Source organism: Rhinoraja longicauda, chromosome 23 (assembly GCF_053455715.1).
Source record: "Rhinoraja longicauda isolate Sanriku21f chromosome 23, sRhiLon1.1, whole genome shotgun sequence".
NCBI classification, from domain to species: domain Eukaryota; kingdom Metazoa; phylum Chordata; class Chondrichthyes; order Rajiformes; family Arhynchobatidae; genus Rhinoraja; species Rhinoraja longicauda.
The window spans coordinates 27209572-27227220 of record NC_135975.1 but is presented as its reverse complement, the minus strand read 5'-3'; the positions used below and the strand labels follow the sequence as shown (position 1 = coordinate 27227220).

The window sequence follows — 17649 nt, the reverse complement described above, 5'->3', positions numbered from 1 at the left end:
CAGACACCACCATTCTCCTCCACTACCAGGCACTGGAACAGCTCTCCCCCCACTGTTATCAGGCTTCAGAACGGTCTGTCTGATTCAACTCTAAGCCATTGGTGACATTGGACTTTGTCTCTGGAACTGGTGCGCTACAATGCTGAGAACTATATTCTGCACTCTGTATCTTCCCCTTTGCTCTACCTATTGTACTTGGGTTTGATTTGATTGTATTTATGCATAGCGTATCTGACCTGTTTGGGTTGCATGCAAAACAAAGCTTTTCACTCTGCCTTATTAAACGTGACAATAATAAACCTAAACGTAGACCTGGACCTTCATGAAACCATTGCCCACTTGTTAAACTTTGACCTTACAGGCATTTAGATCGTTACCAATAGCAGAGAAACAGGAATGACTGAATTCTTAAAAGAGGGACCCACTAGTGGCGTGGTTCCCCAGACATCGATCTCTCAATATTAAATTTGAAGCTATTTTATCAGTTAGATGTTGAGTAATATTGTGGTCAATAGTGTTAAATGCATGGGAGAATATTACATGGAACAGTACAGCACAGGAACAGGCCCTTCGGCCCACAATGTCTGTGCCAAACATGATGACAGGTTAAACTAATCTCTATGACTCCTCTGCCTCCACATGATCCATATCCCTCCATCACCCGCACATCCATGTGTTAATGGATTTGTTAATGGGATGAAACTTCAGGAGTACTCCATAAATAGCTGGGTACTTCTACAAAATGTGAATGCCCGCACTCAAAGTCAATGAAAGATGACGACTCGTGGTAAATCTGAATGAAGATGTTGCAGATGTGGGGAATGGAGGAATGTGGATCACATGCAGGTAGAGGAGATTAGTTTATCTTGGCATCATGAAGGGCCTGTTCCTGTGCTGCACTGTTCTATGCACTGAGAGCGGCACGGTAGCGCAGCGGTAGAGTTGCTACTTTACAGCGAATGCAGCGCCGTCGACTCAGGTTCGATCCTGACTACGGGTGCTGCACTGTAAGGAGTTTGTACGTTCTCTCCGTGACCTGCGTGGGTTTTCTCCGAGATCTTCGGTTTCCTCCCACACTCCAAAGACGTACAGGTATGTAGGTTAATTGGCTGGGTAAATGTAAAAATTGTCCCTAGTGGGTGTAGGATAGTGTTAATGTACGGGGATCGCTGGGCGGCACGGACTTGGAGGGCCGAAAAGGCCTGTTTCCGGCTGTATATATATGATATGATATGATATGTTCGATGTTCCAGATCTTTTCTCCGAATACATGGCAACATTAATAACATGTCCTTCCAACCAACTTTACTCCAAATTGCACTTCAACTCCTGCGTGGTCATCTCTAGTGCAAGTGTAAGGGGTTTATTATAACAGCAAGTGAACATGTTGAGAGTATGCAGGAGTTTAAGGATACATTTTGTGGTTAATTCTCCACACACGTTACATAGGCTGGTGTGAGCACATGTTAGGAATTCAGGTTCATGAGCTCCTGTCATAGCTCCAGTAATCTTCACTCCTTTACAAGTGATTGATCAAGGGTTTCCCGTTGACTAACACCAACAAATATGCAGTAAGTATGGGTTATAAAGCCCTGTCAGCGAGCTCTGGAGAGTAAGGAATGTGGAGCATAATGCCCGTCGTTTTGGAATGCATGAAATGTGGACCAAGTCACGTTTTTACAATGTTCAGGCTGAACTCCTAGTTTTATGTTACTTGTAAAACATTTCTCCTGTTATTTAATTAGAGCCATACAGCGTAGAAACAGGCTCTTTGGCCCAACGTGCCCACGCCGACCAATATGCCCCATCCACCCTGGTCCCATCTACCCGCGCTTGGCCAATTGCCCTCTTAACCTATCCTATTCATGTACCTGTCCAATATCTTTTAAATGTTATGATAGTATCTGCCTCAACTACCCTCCGCCAGCAGCTCGCTCCATATACCCACCACCCTTTGTGTAAAAAAGTTACCCCTCGGGTTCCTATTGAATATTTCCACCCTCACCTTAAACCTATATCTTCTGGTTCTCAATTCCTCTATTCTGGGTAAGAGTCTCTGTGCATTTAGTTGATCTATTCCCCTCATGATCTTGCACGCCTCTATAAGATCAGCCCTCAATCCTCCTGCACTTCTAGGAATAAAGTCCTAGCATGCCCAGCCAAAGATAGACACAAAATGCTGGAGTAGCTCAGCGGGACAGGCAGCATCTCTGGAGAGAAGGAATGGGTGACGTTTCGGGTCGAGACCCTTCTTACTCCACCATTTTGTGTCTACCTTCAGTTTAAACCAGCATCTGCAGTTCCTTCCGACGCCTTTAGCATGCCCAGCCTCTCCCTATAGCCCTGGCACATAGCATGCCGTTGGTAATTGGGAAACATTCGTGATCAAGGGCAATTAACGTTGCAAAGAAAATGTCTGAAATTTTTTTAAGGCTTTTGTTCTTTGTTCTTTGTTGCAGGGATTCATCACGAAAAAAGAAAGTGGTTCATGCTGTGGGAAATGCGTAAGCACGATGTGCATCATCCACCTGAAGAACGGCACATTGCTTAAGTTGAAGGTTGGTGCCGACACACATAGAGTAGATACTTAATCGAGCAAACACCTCGTAAACTGGGGAAAGCACTTGGATTAGAGGTGTCATTTTCAGCTTGGAGTCAGGAAATCATCGATTCAACCCTCTCTATGTCCGAGACAGCACAGTCCAGATTGACACTGCTGGGTAATGGTTAGGTGACTATCATTGTGGGACAAGCACACTTTCAGAAGATTTGTTCAAACTAAGTGGGCGGCACGGTGACACAGCGGTAGAGTTGCTGCTTTACAGCACCAGAGACTAGATCCTGACTATGGGTGCTTGTCTGAACGGAGTTTGTATGTTCTCCCCGTGACCTGCGTGGGTTTTCTACGAGATCTTCGGTTTCCTCCCACACTCCAAAGATGTACAGGTCTGTAGGTTAATTGGCTTGGTGCAAATGTAAAAATTGTTCCTAGTGTGTGTAGGATAGTGTTAATGTGCGGGGATCGCTGGGCGGTGCGGACTTGGTGATCCCAAAGGGCCTGTTTCCGCTCTGTATTTCTAAACTAAACTAAACTGAGAAAGACCAGTGTTTAGGATATTATGTTTGGTTTTGGGCACACTGCTCTTGGAAGGATGTGATTAATCTGGAAAGAATGCAGATAAGATTCATGGGGATGTTGCAAGGACTCGAGGACATGAGCTATAGGGAGAGGTTTTGCAGGCTAGGACTTTAGTCCTTGGAGCACAGGAGACTGAGGGGTGATCTTTTGCAGATGTATAAAATCATGACCCAGAGTAGGGGAATCACGAAGCAGAGAACATAGGTTCATGGTGAGAAGGGAAAGATTTAATAGGAACCCAAGGGGTAGTGGGTATATGGAACGAGCTGCCAGAGGAGGTAGTTGAGTCAGGTACTGTAACAACATTTAAAAGACATTTGAACAGGTACATGGATAGGATAAGTTTAGAGGGATATGGACCATGGGACTAGTGTATTTTGGTTGGCATGGGCAAGTTGGGCACAAAATGCTGGAGTAACTCAGCGGGACAGGTAGCTTTTCTGGAGAGAAGGAATGGGCGACATTTCAGGTCGAGACCCTTCTTCTGAAGAAACATTGCCCATTCCTTCTCTCCAGAGGTGCTGCCTGTCCGCTGAGTTACTCCAGCATTTTGTGTCTACATTCGGTTTAAACCAGCATCTGCAGTTCTTTCCTACACAGTTGGGCCAAGGTGTCTGTTTCTTTGCTGTATGACTGTGATTCTAGTTATCATGATGGGAGGAGCAGTTCTTCAGAAGAAATGTTAAAACCCAGTGTAGCTCAGTCTGCTCTCTCTGGCACACATATGTTCCCAAAGCACGATTCAAAATGAATATGGTGAATATATAGTTCGCATTTAATATAAATAAAAACAGACCACTTAATTACTCCTGTTATTACTTGTGGGATTTTGTTGTGTGTAAGTTACAGGTCTCATTCCTGTAATGACCGTACTTCAAAAAGTAATTAGCTGGCAATAACAAGACATTATACTGAACGGCTATTTTCTGTTTTTGATAGACACTTATAAAAATTCATTGACATTCACTGTTTAAATTGGAGGAAATGTTCATTTATAAAATTTAGTAGTACCAACGGGAGGGTTTAACAACTGTGCGTTTAAAGAGAGCACTTTATTTCAACAGGCGGATGAGAACGTGCAAGATAACTGTGAACTGTACAGGTGCAAAGTGAGCGAAACAGGAGATTTTGTGTCAGAAAAGCGAATAACGCTCTGCATGTCGTTCGATGAGCAAGAATGCAGAAACGGAGGGGTAAGGACTCAAAGTGCTCATTGCCTTCAAATGACTAACTTTGGTGAAGTACCGTCTGTAGGACTGGAAGCGTGCAATGTTGGAGCTGTTCAAAGCTCACCACAATCACGGCAGAGGCTCAGATCCACGGATCACTGTCGATCGTTCATCCAGGAGAAGTCTCTCCCAATAGTTTCTGGAAGAACCTAAGGATTCTCCCGCCTGGTGGGAAGCAGAATCCGCAGATTTGTTGACATTTGCACAAAGAAGTGTTGAGTCAAAACACAAAGTGCTGGAGGAACTCAGCGCGTCAGACGTCATCTGCTGCAGTCTGAAGAATGGATTTGATCTGTATCGTCATCTGTCCATTTCCTCCACAGATGCTGCCTGACCCGCTGAGTTCCGCCAGCACTTTGTGTTTTCCTCATGTCTCCAGTATCTGTAGTTCCTTATGTCTACACAAAGACGTGGTTCCTGACATCAGTCTCAATCCTCCAGTGTTGACTGCTGCTTTACAAAAAAAGTTACAAAGTGCTGGGGTAACTCAGTGGGTCAGGCAGCATTCCTGGAGAACATGGATAGGTGACAATTTGATTTGGGACCCTTCTTCAGACCTCTACAGATCCCCTAAATCTGAGTGAGCTGGTATCATAAAGGAAACTCAAGCTCTTGTGTTGGGCCCAATGCATGTCAGCCACAGTATATTCAATGGTGTAAATAGCTGGAACACGGACCTATCCCTAAAATTGCTTTCCAACATTAGCAGTAACATGACTGCAATGTGATTGCCACTGTGTATATAGAGAATACTCCCAGTGCCACCTACATGGCCTGCGGCTTGGTGGCGCAGCGGTAGAGTTGCTGCCTTACAGCGCCAGAGACCCAGGTTCAATCCTGACTACGGATGCTGTCTGTATGGAGTTTGTGTGTTCTCCCCGTGACTGCGTGGGTTTTCTCCGGGAACTCCGGTTTCCTCCTACACTCCAAAGACGTACTGGTTTGTAGGTTAATTGGCTTTGGTTTAAAAAATTGTAAATTTACCATAGTGTGTAAGATAGCGCTAATGTATGGGGTGATCGCTGATCGGCGCGGACTCAGTGGGCCGAAGGGCCTATTTCCGCTCTGTATCTCTAAACTAAACCACAGATTTCTGTTCTGAACAGTGATCAAAACTGCAGGAAATACTTAGCAAGTTGGTCAGCATCTGTGGAGAGAGAAACAGAGTTATGTGGCTTATCGTCAGAACCATAGATTTGCGAGTTCCAACATCAAACTTAAATTGCTTTGCTTTCAAATAAAGCTAATAGTAAAAGAGAACTCTAAAGTATATACTAATACGTTGTTTCCTTCTCTTGGCCTGCAGGGTGAGATAGTACGTGTGGAAAACACCTGCTGCTTTACCTGTGAGTATCCATGCTATGGCTTTGTAGTTGTGATGCCTTGTTGCTGTCAGCTGCATATCCACATATACTGGGCAATCAATACCCTTTAGGTTGCAGGTTAATGGTCAGTTGATGTTTTACTCTGTGGACAGAGAATTGAGGGGTTGGAGACTTCATTCCAATGGGGGATATTACAGGAAGAGGAAAGAAATTTGTATTGAGGTCACAGAGTCATACAGCACGGAAACAGGCCCTTTGGCCCAATTTGTCCATGCTGACCAAGATGCCCCATCTACACCAGGGGCGGTGCAGCGGTAGAGTTACTGCCTTACGGCGCCAGAGACCCGGGTTCGATCCTGACTACTGTTGCTGCTTGTACGGAGTTTGTACGTTCTCCATGGGGTTTCTCTGGGTGCTCCGGTTTTCTCCCACATTCTGAAGACATGAAGGCTTGTAGTTATTTGGCCTCTGTAAATTGCCCCAATTGTGTGGGATAGAACTTGTATACTGGTGACCATTGGTCAGCGCAGACTTGTTGGGCCGAAAGGTCTGTTTCCAAGCTGTATCTCTAAACTAAACTAAACTAGTCCCATCTGCCCATGTTTAGCCCACATCCCATTAAACATTTCCTATCCTCTAAACCTTTCCTATCTAAGGTCCTCAAGATGACAGAGAATTATGTTAGAAGAACTACTTCCCGATCATTTTAGCGACTTGGCAATATGGAAACAAGGCAAACTGTCTGATAAAGCCAAAACGCGTTTGGTTACAAGGTAAATTAAAGCAAAAGAGAAAAGAAAGGCGGTTTAACATTTGAGGTTCAGATGTGAAAATTTAGTCTTCAAACCGTTGTTGAATTGAGATCAATTAATATTCTTTAAATGATTTTGGATACCGGATGATGAGGATTACGAAGAGACAACAGATAGCAAGGGTTAGAGTTGGATTAGCCATGGTGCAGAGGTTGAGAATGCCAGTGCGCAGACTGCTTTGGTACTGAAACAATCCACATGCCAAGGGGATAAGGAGCCTGCAGGTGGAGCAACTCTGGTGGAATTTCAAGATGCTGCTGTTAAATCTCAGCAAAGCGAAAGGCAAATGCTCCCAAACTCCCATCTTTGAGGGTGTTCTAGGGTTTCATTCATCTTTCCCATTATATTCTATTAAACTGGAAAGGGTACTAAGAAGATTCATGAGGATGTTGCCAGGGCTTGAGCTCTAGCGAGAGGTTGGCCAGGCTAGGAATTTATTCTTTGGAGTGCAGTAGGATTGGCGGGTGATCTTATAGAAGTGTATAAAATCTGAGAGGAATAGATAGGAATAATGCGCAATGTCTTTTACCAGGGATAGGGGAATCAAGTACCAGAGGGCATAGGGTTAAGGTGAGAGGAGAAAAATTTCATAGGACCCTGAGAGGCAACTTTTTCACTCGTGGGGTGGTGGGTACATGGAACGAGGTGCCAGAGGAGGTAGTTGAAACTAGTATGATAATAGCATTTTAAATATATTCGGTCAGGTACATGGCTGGGAAAGGTTTAGAGTGATATGGCCAAACACAGCCAGTGTTGGGAGTAGCTTAGATGGGTACCTTGGTGGGCATGGATGAGTTGGGCTGAAGGGCCTATTTACTTGATGTATGACTCTATTAGGCCTGTTTGGAACTCCGGTCAGCCGAGAGCTGGCGTGTGTTCATTTACTGGTCTTGTCCAGACTGTCATGGAGAAAGTTAATGGACTTTACGCATTGGTCAGACGGTACCTTTGAAACACTGAGGTCATTTTTTGCTGCCTATCTCGGGTTCTGGGTTCGATCCTGACCATGGTTTCACGCTGTTGGCGGTGCAATAACACTCCAGTTTTCCAGGCCCATTTCCAGTGAATACTGAGATATGACGATGAGAATGGGTCCAACTCTCCAAATGTGTCAGCGATCCCATCCAAAGCAAGGCACAAGTCTGCACCTTTCACTGACCCTGTGTCATGTGCAAAATCTTACTTCCTATGTCCTGATGAATATTACATGCTAAAATAAGAATTTAAATGACTGTATTCACTGATTATCTGACAGGATTGATTTTGAGATACTCAATATTTTTGTGTTCAGGCAAATACAAGTCAGAACAGTGCAATAAAGTAACTCGTGTGATTCAAAGAATTTCCCTGGATGACTGCACAACTGAAGGGGAGACTGACATCCATTATTGTGAGGTACTGCTTACCACGTGATTTACCAATGTTTTTATTCTTTGTTGTGCATTTCCTCTGTTGGCTCTGCACTGGAAACTAAACTGAAACTGAAACTGGAAAGCCAGATGCAGGGCTGAGTACACAGCCAGTAAAACCAATCGTGACTATCTCAGAGGTTTCACCCTCCCAATTTCCCTCCCCTTCTTGGAAGTTTCGAATCCCTCATTCCTTCCACCACAACCAGGCATGGTGGTAGAGCAGCTGCCTTACAGCGCCAGAGAACCGGGTTCGATCCTGACCATGGTTGATGCCTGTACGGAGTTTGCATGTTCTCTCTGTGTCCGCGTGGGTTTTCTCCGGGTGCTCCGGTTTCCTCCCACATTCCAAAGACGTGCAGGTTCATGGGTTAATTGGCTTCTGTACATGATCCCTTGCGTGTAAGATAGAACCAGTGTATGGGTGATCAATGGTCGGTGCGGTCTCGCTGGTCTGCCGGGCCTGTTTCCGTGCTGTGTCTTAATACAACTCTGGATTTCCCTGAGGAAAGTTGGAAACCACCTTCGATCATAAGGTGTTGGCTCAAGGAACTGCAGATGCTGGTTTACAAAAAAGGCACAAAGTGCCGGAGTAATTCAGTGGGTCAGGGGGCACCTCAGGAGAACATGGGTAGGTGGCGTTTCGGGTCGGGTCCCTTCTTCAGACTGAACCCTGGAGTCCAGAACCCAGGGGCCACAGTTTAAGAATAAGGGGTAGGCCATTTAGAACAGAGATGAGGAAAAACTTTTTCAGTCAGAGAGTTGTAAATCTGTGGAATTCTCTGCCTCAAAGGGCAGTGGAGGCCAATTCTCTGAATACATTCAAGAGAGAGCTAGATAGAGCTCTTAAGGATAGCGGAGTCAGGGGGTATGAGGAGAAAGCAGGAATGGGGTACTGATTGAGAATGATCAGCCATGATCACATTGAATGGCGGTGCTGGCTCGAAGGGCCGAATGGCCTACTCCTGCACCTATTGTCTATTGTCTATTGTCTATTGAACATTAGATAGTCACAGTAAAGAGGATTTTCAGCGGTGAAATTGAATTCTCCAAGGCTCATTCTTTGTGTTTGTGGAATTCCTGGTGCTAATGATGTTCTATTATCCCATCTGTTAGCAGGTCCGGGTAATGGGACTGTCTTTTTCGATTTCCTGTCAAACATTTGATAACGTGCATGGAGTTTATTAAACCTCTGAAACACAACCAGTGTGTCGTCAACATTAAAGCACAGAATAATTTAGCTATAATTGAGAGTTTGATTCAAATAGCCAAACCTCCTTCAGTAATTGACTTCAAGCACCAGAATAGTCTGCTTATTCTCTGCCCATGATGGCTTAATTGGAAGGGACTGCAAGGGTATTAAGTCCACTTGCTTGCACATGTTGCCTAGATTTAGCGCAATATTCATACACCGTAATTTAGTTCTTAGTTCTCTTAGGTTTACACACAGCCGTTGTGATGGAGGGGTATGTAGGAAGGAACTGCAGATGCTGGTTTACACCTAGGATAGTTACAAAATGCTGGAGTAACTCAGCGGGAGAGGCAGCATCTCTGATTGCGGATTGCTCTGCTTGCAAATGACATCTTCAAGGAGTCTTTGGCACTGGATCACCCTTGTGGGTCGCTGATGAGCACCTGTGAGAGGGAAGAGATAGTGAGGGACACCAATCACGTGCCATTGCACCACGCCTTCACAGACAGTACTGGTCACCCCATTACAGGGAGGATTGGAGGCTTTGGAGAGGGTGAGAGGAGATTTATCAGAATGCTGCCTAGATTAGAGGGTTTCAGCTACAAGGAGAGGATGGATAGACTTGGATTGATTTCTCTGGAAGTGTCAGAGTTTGAGGAGAGTCTTCATAGAAGTGTATAGAATGATGAGAGGCATAGATACGGTAGTCACAGAACCTTTCACCTAGGCTGGAAATGTCCAAAACACGAAGGGGCAGAGCTATACGGTGAGGGAGAAAGTTTAATGGATACGTCAAGTTTAATGGAAAGTTTAACGGTGCGTGTCAAAGGATGGTGGGTGTCAGGAAGGAATAGCCAGGGATGGTGGTGGAGGTAGATACCATCATTGTGTTTTAGATAGGTGCACGGACATGCAGGGAATAGAGGCATATGGATGATGTGCAGGCAGTTGAGATCAGTTTAACTTGCCATCATGTTCTGCACAAACATTGTGGGCCTAAGGATCTGTTCCTGTGCTGTGCTGTTCTCTGTCTCTGCTTCACTGCACTGCTACAGCTCCACGTGAAATGATCATATATTCCATTTATAACTGGAGAGATGATCAATGCATTACCAATCGATTTATAGCATTGCATTAATCAGCAAAAAGACTTGGGTTCAATTCATATCCACCTGGGTAAGGTGGGTGATGTCAATGGTTGGCTATGGTATTGTCCCATTCATCCAGTGCTGGGGCCGCAACTATTTACAATATATATTAATGATTTGGATGATGGAATTAGAAATAACACTAGCAAGTTTGCAGATGACACAAAGCTGGGTGGCAGTGTAAACTGCAAAGAGGATGTTAGGAGGTTGCAGGGTGACTTGGACAGGTTGAGTGAGTGGGCAGATGCATGGCAGATGCAGTATAATGTAGATAAATCCACTTTGGCGGCAAAAATAAGAAAGCAGATTATTATCTCAATGGTGTCAGATTAGGTAAAGGGGAAGTGCAACGAGACCTTGGTTTCCTTGTACACCAGTCACTGAAAGTAAGTGTGCAGGTACAGCAGGCAGTGAAGAAAGCTAATGGCATGTTGGCCTTCAGAACGAGAGGATTTGAGTACAGGAGCAAAGAAGTCCTTCAGCAGTTGTATAGGGCCCTGGTGAGACCACATCTGGAGTATTGTGTGCAGTTTTGGTCTCCTAATTTGAGGAAGGACGTCCATGCTATTGAGGCAGTACAGCATAGGTTCATGAGGTTAATCCCCGGGATGCAGGACTGTCATATGAGGAAAGATTGGAAAGACTAGGCTTGTATTCATTGGAGTTTAGAAGAATGAGAGAGGATGTTATAGAGACGTATAAAATTATAAAAGGACTGAAAAATGTTCCCAATGTTGGGGGTCCAGAACCAGGGTACACAGTCTAAGAATAAAGGGGAGGCCATTTAAAACTGAGGTGAGAAGAAACTTTTTCACTCAGTGTTGTGAATTTGTGGAATTCTCTGCCACAGAAGGCAGTGGAGGCCAATTCACTGGATGAATTTAAAAGAGGGTTAGATAGAGCTCTAGGGGCTAGTGGAATCAAGGGAAATGGGGAGAAGGCAGGCACAGGTTACTGATTGTAGATGATCAGCCATGATCACAATGGCCAAATGGCCTCCTCCTGCACCTATTTTCTATGTTTCTATCTCTACCCCATTGCAGACATTGGACTTTGTCTCTGGAACTGGTGCGCTACAATGCTGAGAAGTATATTCTGCACTCTGTATCTTCCCCTTTGCTCTACCTATTGTTCTTGAGTTTGACTTGATTGTATTTATGTTTAGTATTCTGGAATCTGTTTGGATAGCATGCAACACAAAGGTTTTCCTTGCAACTCGGTACCCATATATTAAACCACTTTTGCTCTCTATTAGCATGTTATAAATTTATTTTGGATACCATGAGCTTTCCCAATTTTTCACAAATTGTTTAAAGTAAAACCTCCGTGGCTAAAAACATTTTGGTGATTTCAGTCTCAGAACAATTTAAACACGTTTCTCCAAGCATCACGGCAATAAGGCCCAGGTCCTTTAAAGTGCCTCAAAGTTGCTTCATAATCACTGTTTCACCTTGGAGTATGTCAGTACTTTAAATGAAAACTCCCAAGTGTGCTATTATTAGCAAGACTTGTGTCTGTGCTGCATATTTTGCTGCCTGATTATTCAGAACCATAAATTGCCACATTATTGTATCGGTGTCTTGTCACTGCCTGCAATACCACACCTTGCCAGGGAGGGGCACCACACACAGGAAATGCAATGGCAAAGCTTGATCTATTCAATATTTCATGAAACTATTTAAAAATCTTACCTCACTCGTACATACGGAACACCTGCATGCTCACACACGTATTTACCAGAAGCCCCAGAACTACTGGATTCCAAAGACATGCACGATTACAGGTTAATTGGTTTCTGTAATTTGCCCTTGGTGTGAAGGATGTGAAACGGGAATAACGTCGAACTAGTGTGAATGGCTGATCAATGGCCAGTGTGAACTCGACCGGCCAAAGGGCCTGTTTCCACACTGTGCCTAAAACTATGGAAGAAAACACAAAGTGCTGGAGTAATCGCATTGTTTAATGTGATGTTTGATATTCCAGAGAAAACTATCCAAGTTTGCACAACCTCTCCTTGTGGATAATACCCTTTAATCCAGAATGTAGAAACAAGGAGCTGCAGATGCTGGTTAATACCTGGCGAAGTTCTTGAGTAACTCAGCAGGTCAGGTAGTATATCTGGAGAACATTGATAGGTGACGTTTCAGGTCGAGATCTTTCCTCAGACTGATGTAGCACTTGGTGGGACTAATTTCCTCCCTCTCCACTTTCAGTAATTGTTTGTTCTTATCTGTCTATGTTCTATGCTATCAGTGCTCTGAGCTTTGATACTGTGGTGGTAGCATTACCATTGGGAGTGATCTTTGTGTACTTGCTGTCTAATGGACAAAGTTGACTAGTGTAATACTGTAAATGGAACCTGTTCCTTACCTGTGGATATTCCGTGCGTTCACACTTCACTCAGTTTTTACACTCATGGGGAAACAGGGGTTGTGGGGATTGTCTGTGGCTTGATACCTAGGAATGGCAATAATTCTGTTGAATGGTGAACGTTTAATTTTTGTCATAGTCTCCTCCTGCTTCTGCATTCTTACTCCTGCCGTCATCTCAGCTGGGAACATACCTGTGCCTCCCATCACCATTGCACCATCAAATCCAGCTCAACTAATCTTAAGTATCGATTCACCAGAAACATTGTGGAGAGGACAATGTGATGACAAACTGACAAAATGGGATTCTGTCCCGACAATAACAAATCCCTAACATTGCAGTTGCTCAGTTGGTGATAGACAATAGACAATAGACAATAGGTGCAGGAGTAGGCCATTCAGCCCTTCGAGCCAGCACCGCCATTCAATGCGATCATGGCTGATCACTCTCAATCAGTACCCCGTTCCTGCCTTCTCCTCATACCCCCTCACTCCGCTATCCTTAAGAGCTCTATCCAGCTCTCTCTTGAAAGCATCCAACGAACTGGCCTCCACTGCCTTCTGAGGCAGAGAATTCCACACCTTCACCACTCTCTGACTGAAAAAGTTCTTCCTCATCTCCGTTCTAAATGGCCTACCCCTTATTCTTAAACTGTGGCCCCTTGTTCTGGACTCCCCCAACATTGGGAACATGTTTCCTGCCTCTAATGTGTCCAATCCCCTAATTATCTTATATGTTTCAATAAGATCCCCCCTCATCCTTCTAAATTCCAGTGTATACAAGCCCAATACAGAGCAGCAAAGGAACAGGCCCTTCGACCCACAACATCAGTGCTGAACATGATGACAAGACACACTAATCTTCTCTGCCTGCACGTGATCCATATGCTTCCATTCCCAGCACCTCCATGTGCCTATCCAAAACCCTCTTAAATGCCACTAGTGTATGGGCCTCCACCACCATCCCTAGCAGCAGATTCTAAGCACCCACCACTCTGTGTACAAAAACCTGCGCTGCACATCTCCTTTAAACTTTACCCCTTTCTCCTTAAAGCTATGGCCTCTGGTGATGGACATTTCCAACCTGGGAAAGAGGTTCTGACTGTCTGTCCTATCTATGACTCTCATAATTTTATCTTCTTCTCGCAACCTCCGATATTCCAGAGAAAACTATCCAAGTTTACACAACCTCTCCCTGTGGATAGTACCCTCTCATCCAGAATGTAGAGGCAAGGAACTGCAGACGCGGGTTAAAACATGGCAAAGTGCTTGAGTACCTCAACAGGTCAGGCAGCATCTCTGGAGACCATGGAGTGGGTGCCGTTTTGGGATGAGACCCTTCCCTCTAATCCAGCCATCATTCTTGCCTGGATTGCCTGAAGAGGGAGTGACCGGGGTGGGACTCGTTCTTGAGCAGCAGAATCAAGGACGAGTCGCACCCTGGTCACTACTTCTTCTCCCCTCTCCCATTAGGCAAATGATTTAGAGGTGTGACCAAATTTGTGACCAAATGTGCACACCACCAAATTCAGGAACAGTTTCTTCCCAGCTGTGTTCAGGCAACTGAATCATCCTACCACAACCAGAGATCAGTGCTGAACTACCATTGACCTCTTTGATGTCCCTCAGACTATCCTTGATTGGACTTTGTTGGCTTTACCTTGCACTAAACGTTATTCCCTTATAATGTATCTATACACTCTAAACGGATTGATTGTAATCAAGTGCTGTCTTTCGGCTTCTTCTTCTTCTTGCGTATGGCGTGCACAGCCTAAAGTTGTTGGTCAAGGGTAGACATCCAGGCCAGGGCAACATCAGTTGCTGGGCGGGTGGCCTTGATGCCACCAGGGAAAAGCCTCAGTGAGCAGTCATTCACCATGTGTGGGATGGTCTGGTCTGGATATCCGCAGTCGCAAGTAGGGCTGCCTGTCATCCCCCACTTGTGCAGCTGACTGGTTAGCACGCAACGAAAGCTTTTCACTGTACCTCGGTACACGTGACAATAAACTAAACTCAACTGAGCTGCTTTTGTTTTTCAGGGCCACTGCCTGACTAACCATGCCTACTCCGTACAGATGAAGGCGATTGAAAAGGAATGTACCTGCTGTGCAGCAACAGCATCTGCTCCCGTCTTTGTGCCTCTGAGATGTTTGAACGGGACCGTGCTGCACCACAGGGTCATTGACATGCAGGAGTGCGGCTGTGTGGCCCATCGATGTGAATGAACCGAGTGACACGGGTCGAAGCCACCGACCAATCCTCTCTGCTGAGCCAGAAATTGTATTATGTCAAGTTCAGAATTGAGTTCTCAGTTTCCTTGCTTCTTCACAAACAATAATATCCAGCTTCTGCTCAGCCGACCCTCACTGCAGAAGTGACAGATTGCAAATTCTCGCTTTGCTGCTGCAATAGCAGTTCCGCATAATGTCCGGCCGACCATATAAACTGCACTGGTTTCAGATTTACACAAATGAATAAATAAAGTTCAAATGTAGGGTTAAGCCACAAACTGTCATCTGTGGAGCTTATTTTGGTGTTAAGGTCGCTTATGATAGCCATGGAGTGATCTCAACCATTGCGGGTTGGAGTCCATTCAGTCCATCACATACCTGAACTAGCTGATTGACTAACCTGTGCACCACACCGCCCTTACACATCCGTCTTTTCCAGGTGATTTTATAGAGGTGTATGGCATCATAAGGAGGTGGCACTGAGATTTCTTTTACACCCAGGGTAGGGGAATCACAAATTAGAAGGCTTACGATTAAGGTGAGAGGGGCAAGATTTAATAGGAACCTGAGGGGCAGGTTTTTCACACAGAGGGTGGTGGGCATTTGGAACGAGATGCCAGAAGAAGTAATTGGGGTAGATTTAATATCAAGATCAAAAAAACATTTGGACAGGTACATGGATGGGAAAGGTTTAGAGGGATCTGGGCCAAACCTGGACACATGGAACTGGTATAGATGGGGCATCTTGGTCAGCATGGTCGTGTTGGGCCGAAGACCATGTCTCCATGTTCTCCATGACTATGACATGCATCTACAACTTCCCTTGTTAAGTGTAAATATTTGAAAGTTACTATTGAATGTCCTTCCACTGTTCATTGGAACTCTGTATACATCAGAGGTTAGGTCTTGTTCTGAGACAGAGAAGGATGAGTTTTCCATCCCTGGGTTCTCCAGGCTGGCTCCAGATTGGATGTTGCACCCTCTCGGTCTCTGCCTCAGTGTGGTATAGGGATGGGGATGGAATCCAGGGCCAGGGCGGAGGGTTGTGGCCAACGATTCACTGAACGTCCTCCGCTTTCCGTGACATCTCTGATCAGCCGAGATTGTACTTGGTTCCAGCAGGGTTTTGAAATGTTTATTGCTGATTGAATTGAATTCAAACTTTGAAGTGTTAGTTGAGTTAGTTAGATTCTTAGTTTTTGTCATTTTATTTTGGTGATTTTAGATGGTTATGTCAAGGGGCAGCGGTAGAGTTGCTGCCTAACAACGCCAGAGACTCTGGTTCAAACTTGACCACGGATGCTGTCTGTACGGAGTTTGTACGTTCTCCCCGTAACGGAGTGGGTTTTCTCCGGGTGCTCTGGTTTCCGCCCCCAAACACCAAAGACGTCCATGTTTGTAGGTTAATTGGCTTCAATAAAAATTGTAAATTGTTCCTAGTGTGTAGGATCGTGCTGGTGTACGGAGACCAGGGGGCGCCGTACGATGGCTGCCTCGCCTACAGTCTGTCTGTCCTTTTCAAACTCCTTTTGTTATTTTTGGTAAGTTTTAAAAGTTTGTGTAAATGTTCTCTGGTTTGTTTTATGTGGGGGGTGGGAGAGGGGGTCGGGGGAAACTTTTTTTCAATCTCTTACCTGGCCGGAGATGCGATTGTTTTTCCGGATCGTATCTCTGGTCGCTCTGCGGCCTAACGTCACGGAGCTGGGGGTCTTGCCTGGGACTGACCTTGAGTCCCCGTGGGGGGGGGGGGGGGGGTGAACCTATCATCTGAGCCTGCGATCCCTTGCCTGGGATCGACGCTCCAGTGCAGCCTGCGGACCTTAACATCAGGAGCTCGCAGTCTCGGGTTGAGACCGGTCGGGAGCTCCAAAAGCTGCACCAGGTTCGACTGGTCCCAACCCGGGGTAGATCGCCGGCGCAGAGGAGCTGAGATTCCCCCCCCCCCCCCCCCCGATGAAGGAGCTTGATCACCCCGACGAGGAAGGCTCGCCGCCGGCTACGAGAGTCAAGATCATCCCGTCAACGGAAGGTTAGAGGCCCCCGACCGCTGGAGGACAAAGAAGGGAGAGATTGAACTTTTTCACCTTCTATCACAGTGAGGAATGTGGAGGAGTCACTGTGGTGGATGTTCATGCTAAAATGTGTTTTGTGGCCTGTTGCTTTTTACTGTTATGACTGTATGGCAAATGAAGTTCCTCGTATGTTGCAAAACATACTTGGCTAATAAAGTTTTATTATTGAGATCGCTGGTTGGCATGCTCGATGGTCCAAAGACCCTCTTTCTGCGCTACATCTCTAAACTAAACTAAACTGAACGAACCAAGCATCGACTTTCTCCAGAAAACTAATTGAATTACAAGAGGTAGCCCTTATTCACAGCTACCTTAACATGAATTATTCCTACAGTTTACCATCATTTTCTCAACCCCACGTCCACATTTCCTATCGATTCTTATCTCCAACCGCACGCAGTCTCTGGTTTGAGGGCACATTGAAGCGTTGTGCTGCACCAGGTCAAGGTTACTCTGTGGCAGTTAGCAGTTTTATTTATGGGCTTGTCAAACTGAAAGGTCTGTAAAAAAGTTAATCTACTGTACATGAACTCCCTGTGCCACGGCTTTCATCCCATAGATCACAGGGTAATTAGAAAATAAATGTGCTTCTCCTTTCGTTGCAATGGTTATATTTGGCAGGCTATTAAAACATAAAAATTGGCCAATTTATCATACCATGGAGTTCAGACTTTTCGTTGTCGAGAGGCTTGGGAGGACTCGTCACAGGAGTGATCTTCGTGC

General features: G+C 45.3%; 1 protein-coding gene across 2 annotated transcripts in view; it reads left to right on the top strand.

Moving 5' to 3' along the window:
* The window catches only part of vwf (von Willebrand factor), a 102136-nt gene extending 87004 nt beyond the window's left edge, over positions 1-15132 (top strand). For both annotated transcript variants that reach the window (XM_078419903.1, XM_078419902.1), the window contains exons 48-52: positions 2460-2558; positions 4204-4332; positions 5675-5714; positions 7797-7900; positions 14663-15132. In XM_078419903.1, the coding sequence (XP_078276029.1) occupies positions 2460-2558; positions 4204-4332; positions 5675-5714; positions 7797-7900; positions 14663-14848 (558 nt within the window). In that variant the 3' untranslated portion in view covers positions 14849-15132. The remainder of the gene's footprint in view (positions 1-2459; positions 2559-4203; positions 4333-5674; positions 5715-7796; positions 7901-14662) is intronic.
* Positions 15133-17649: the final 2517 nt, after the last annotated feature.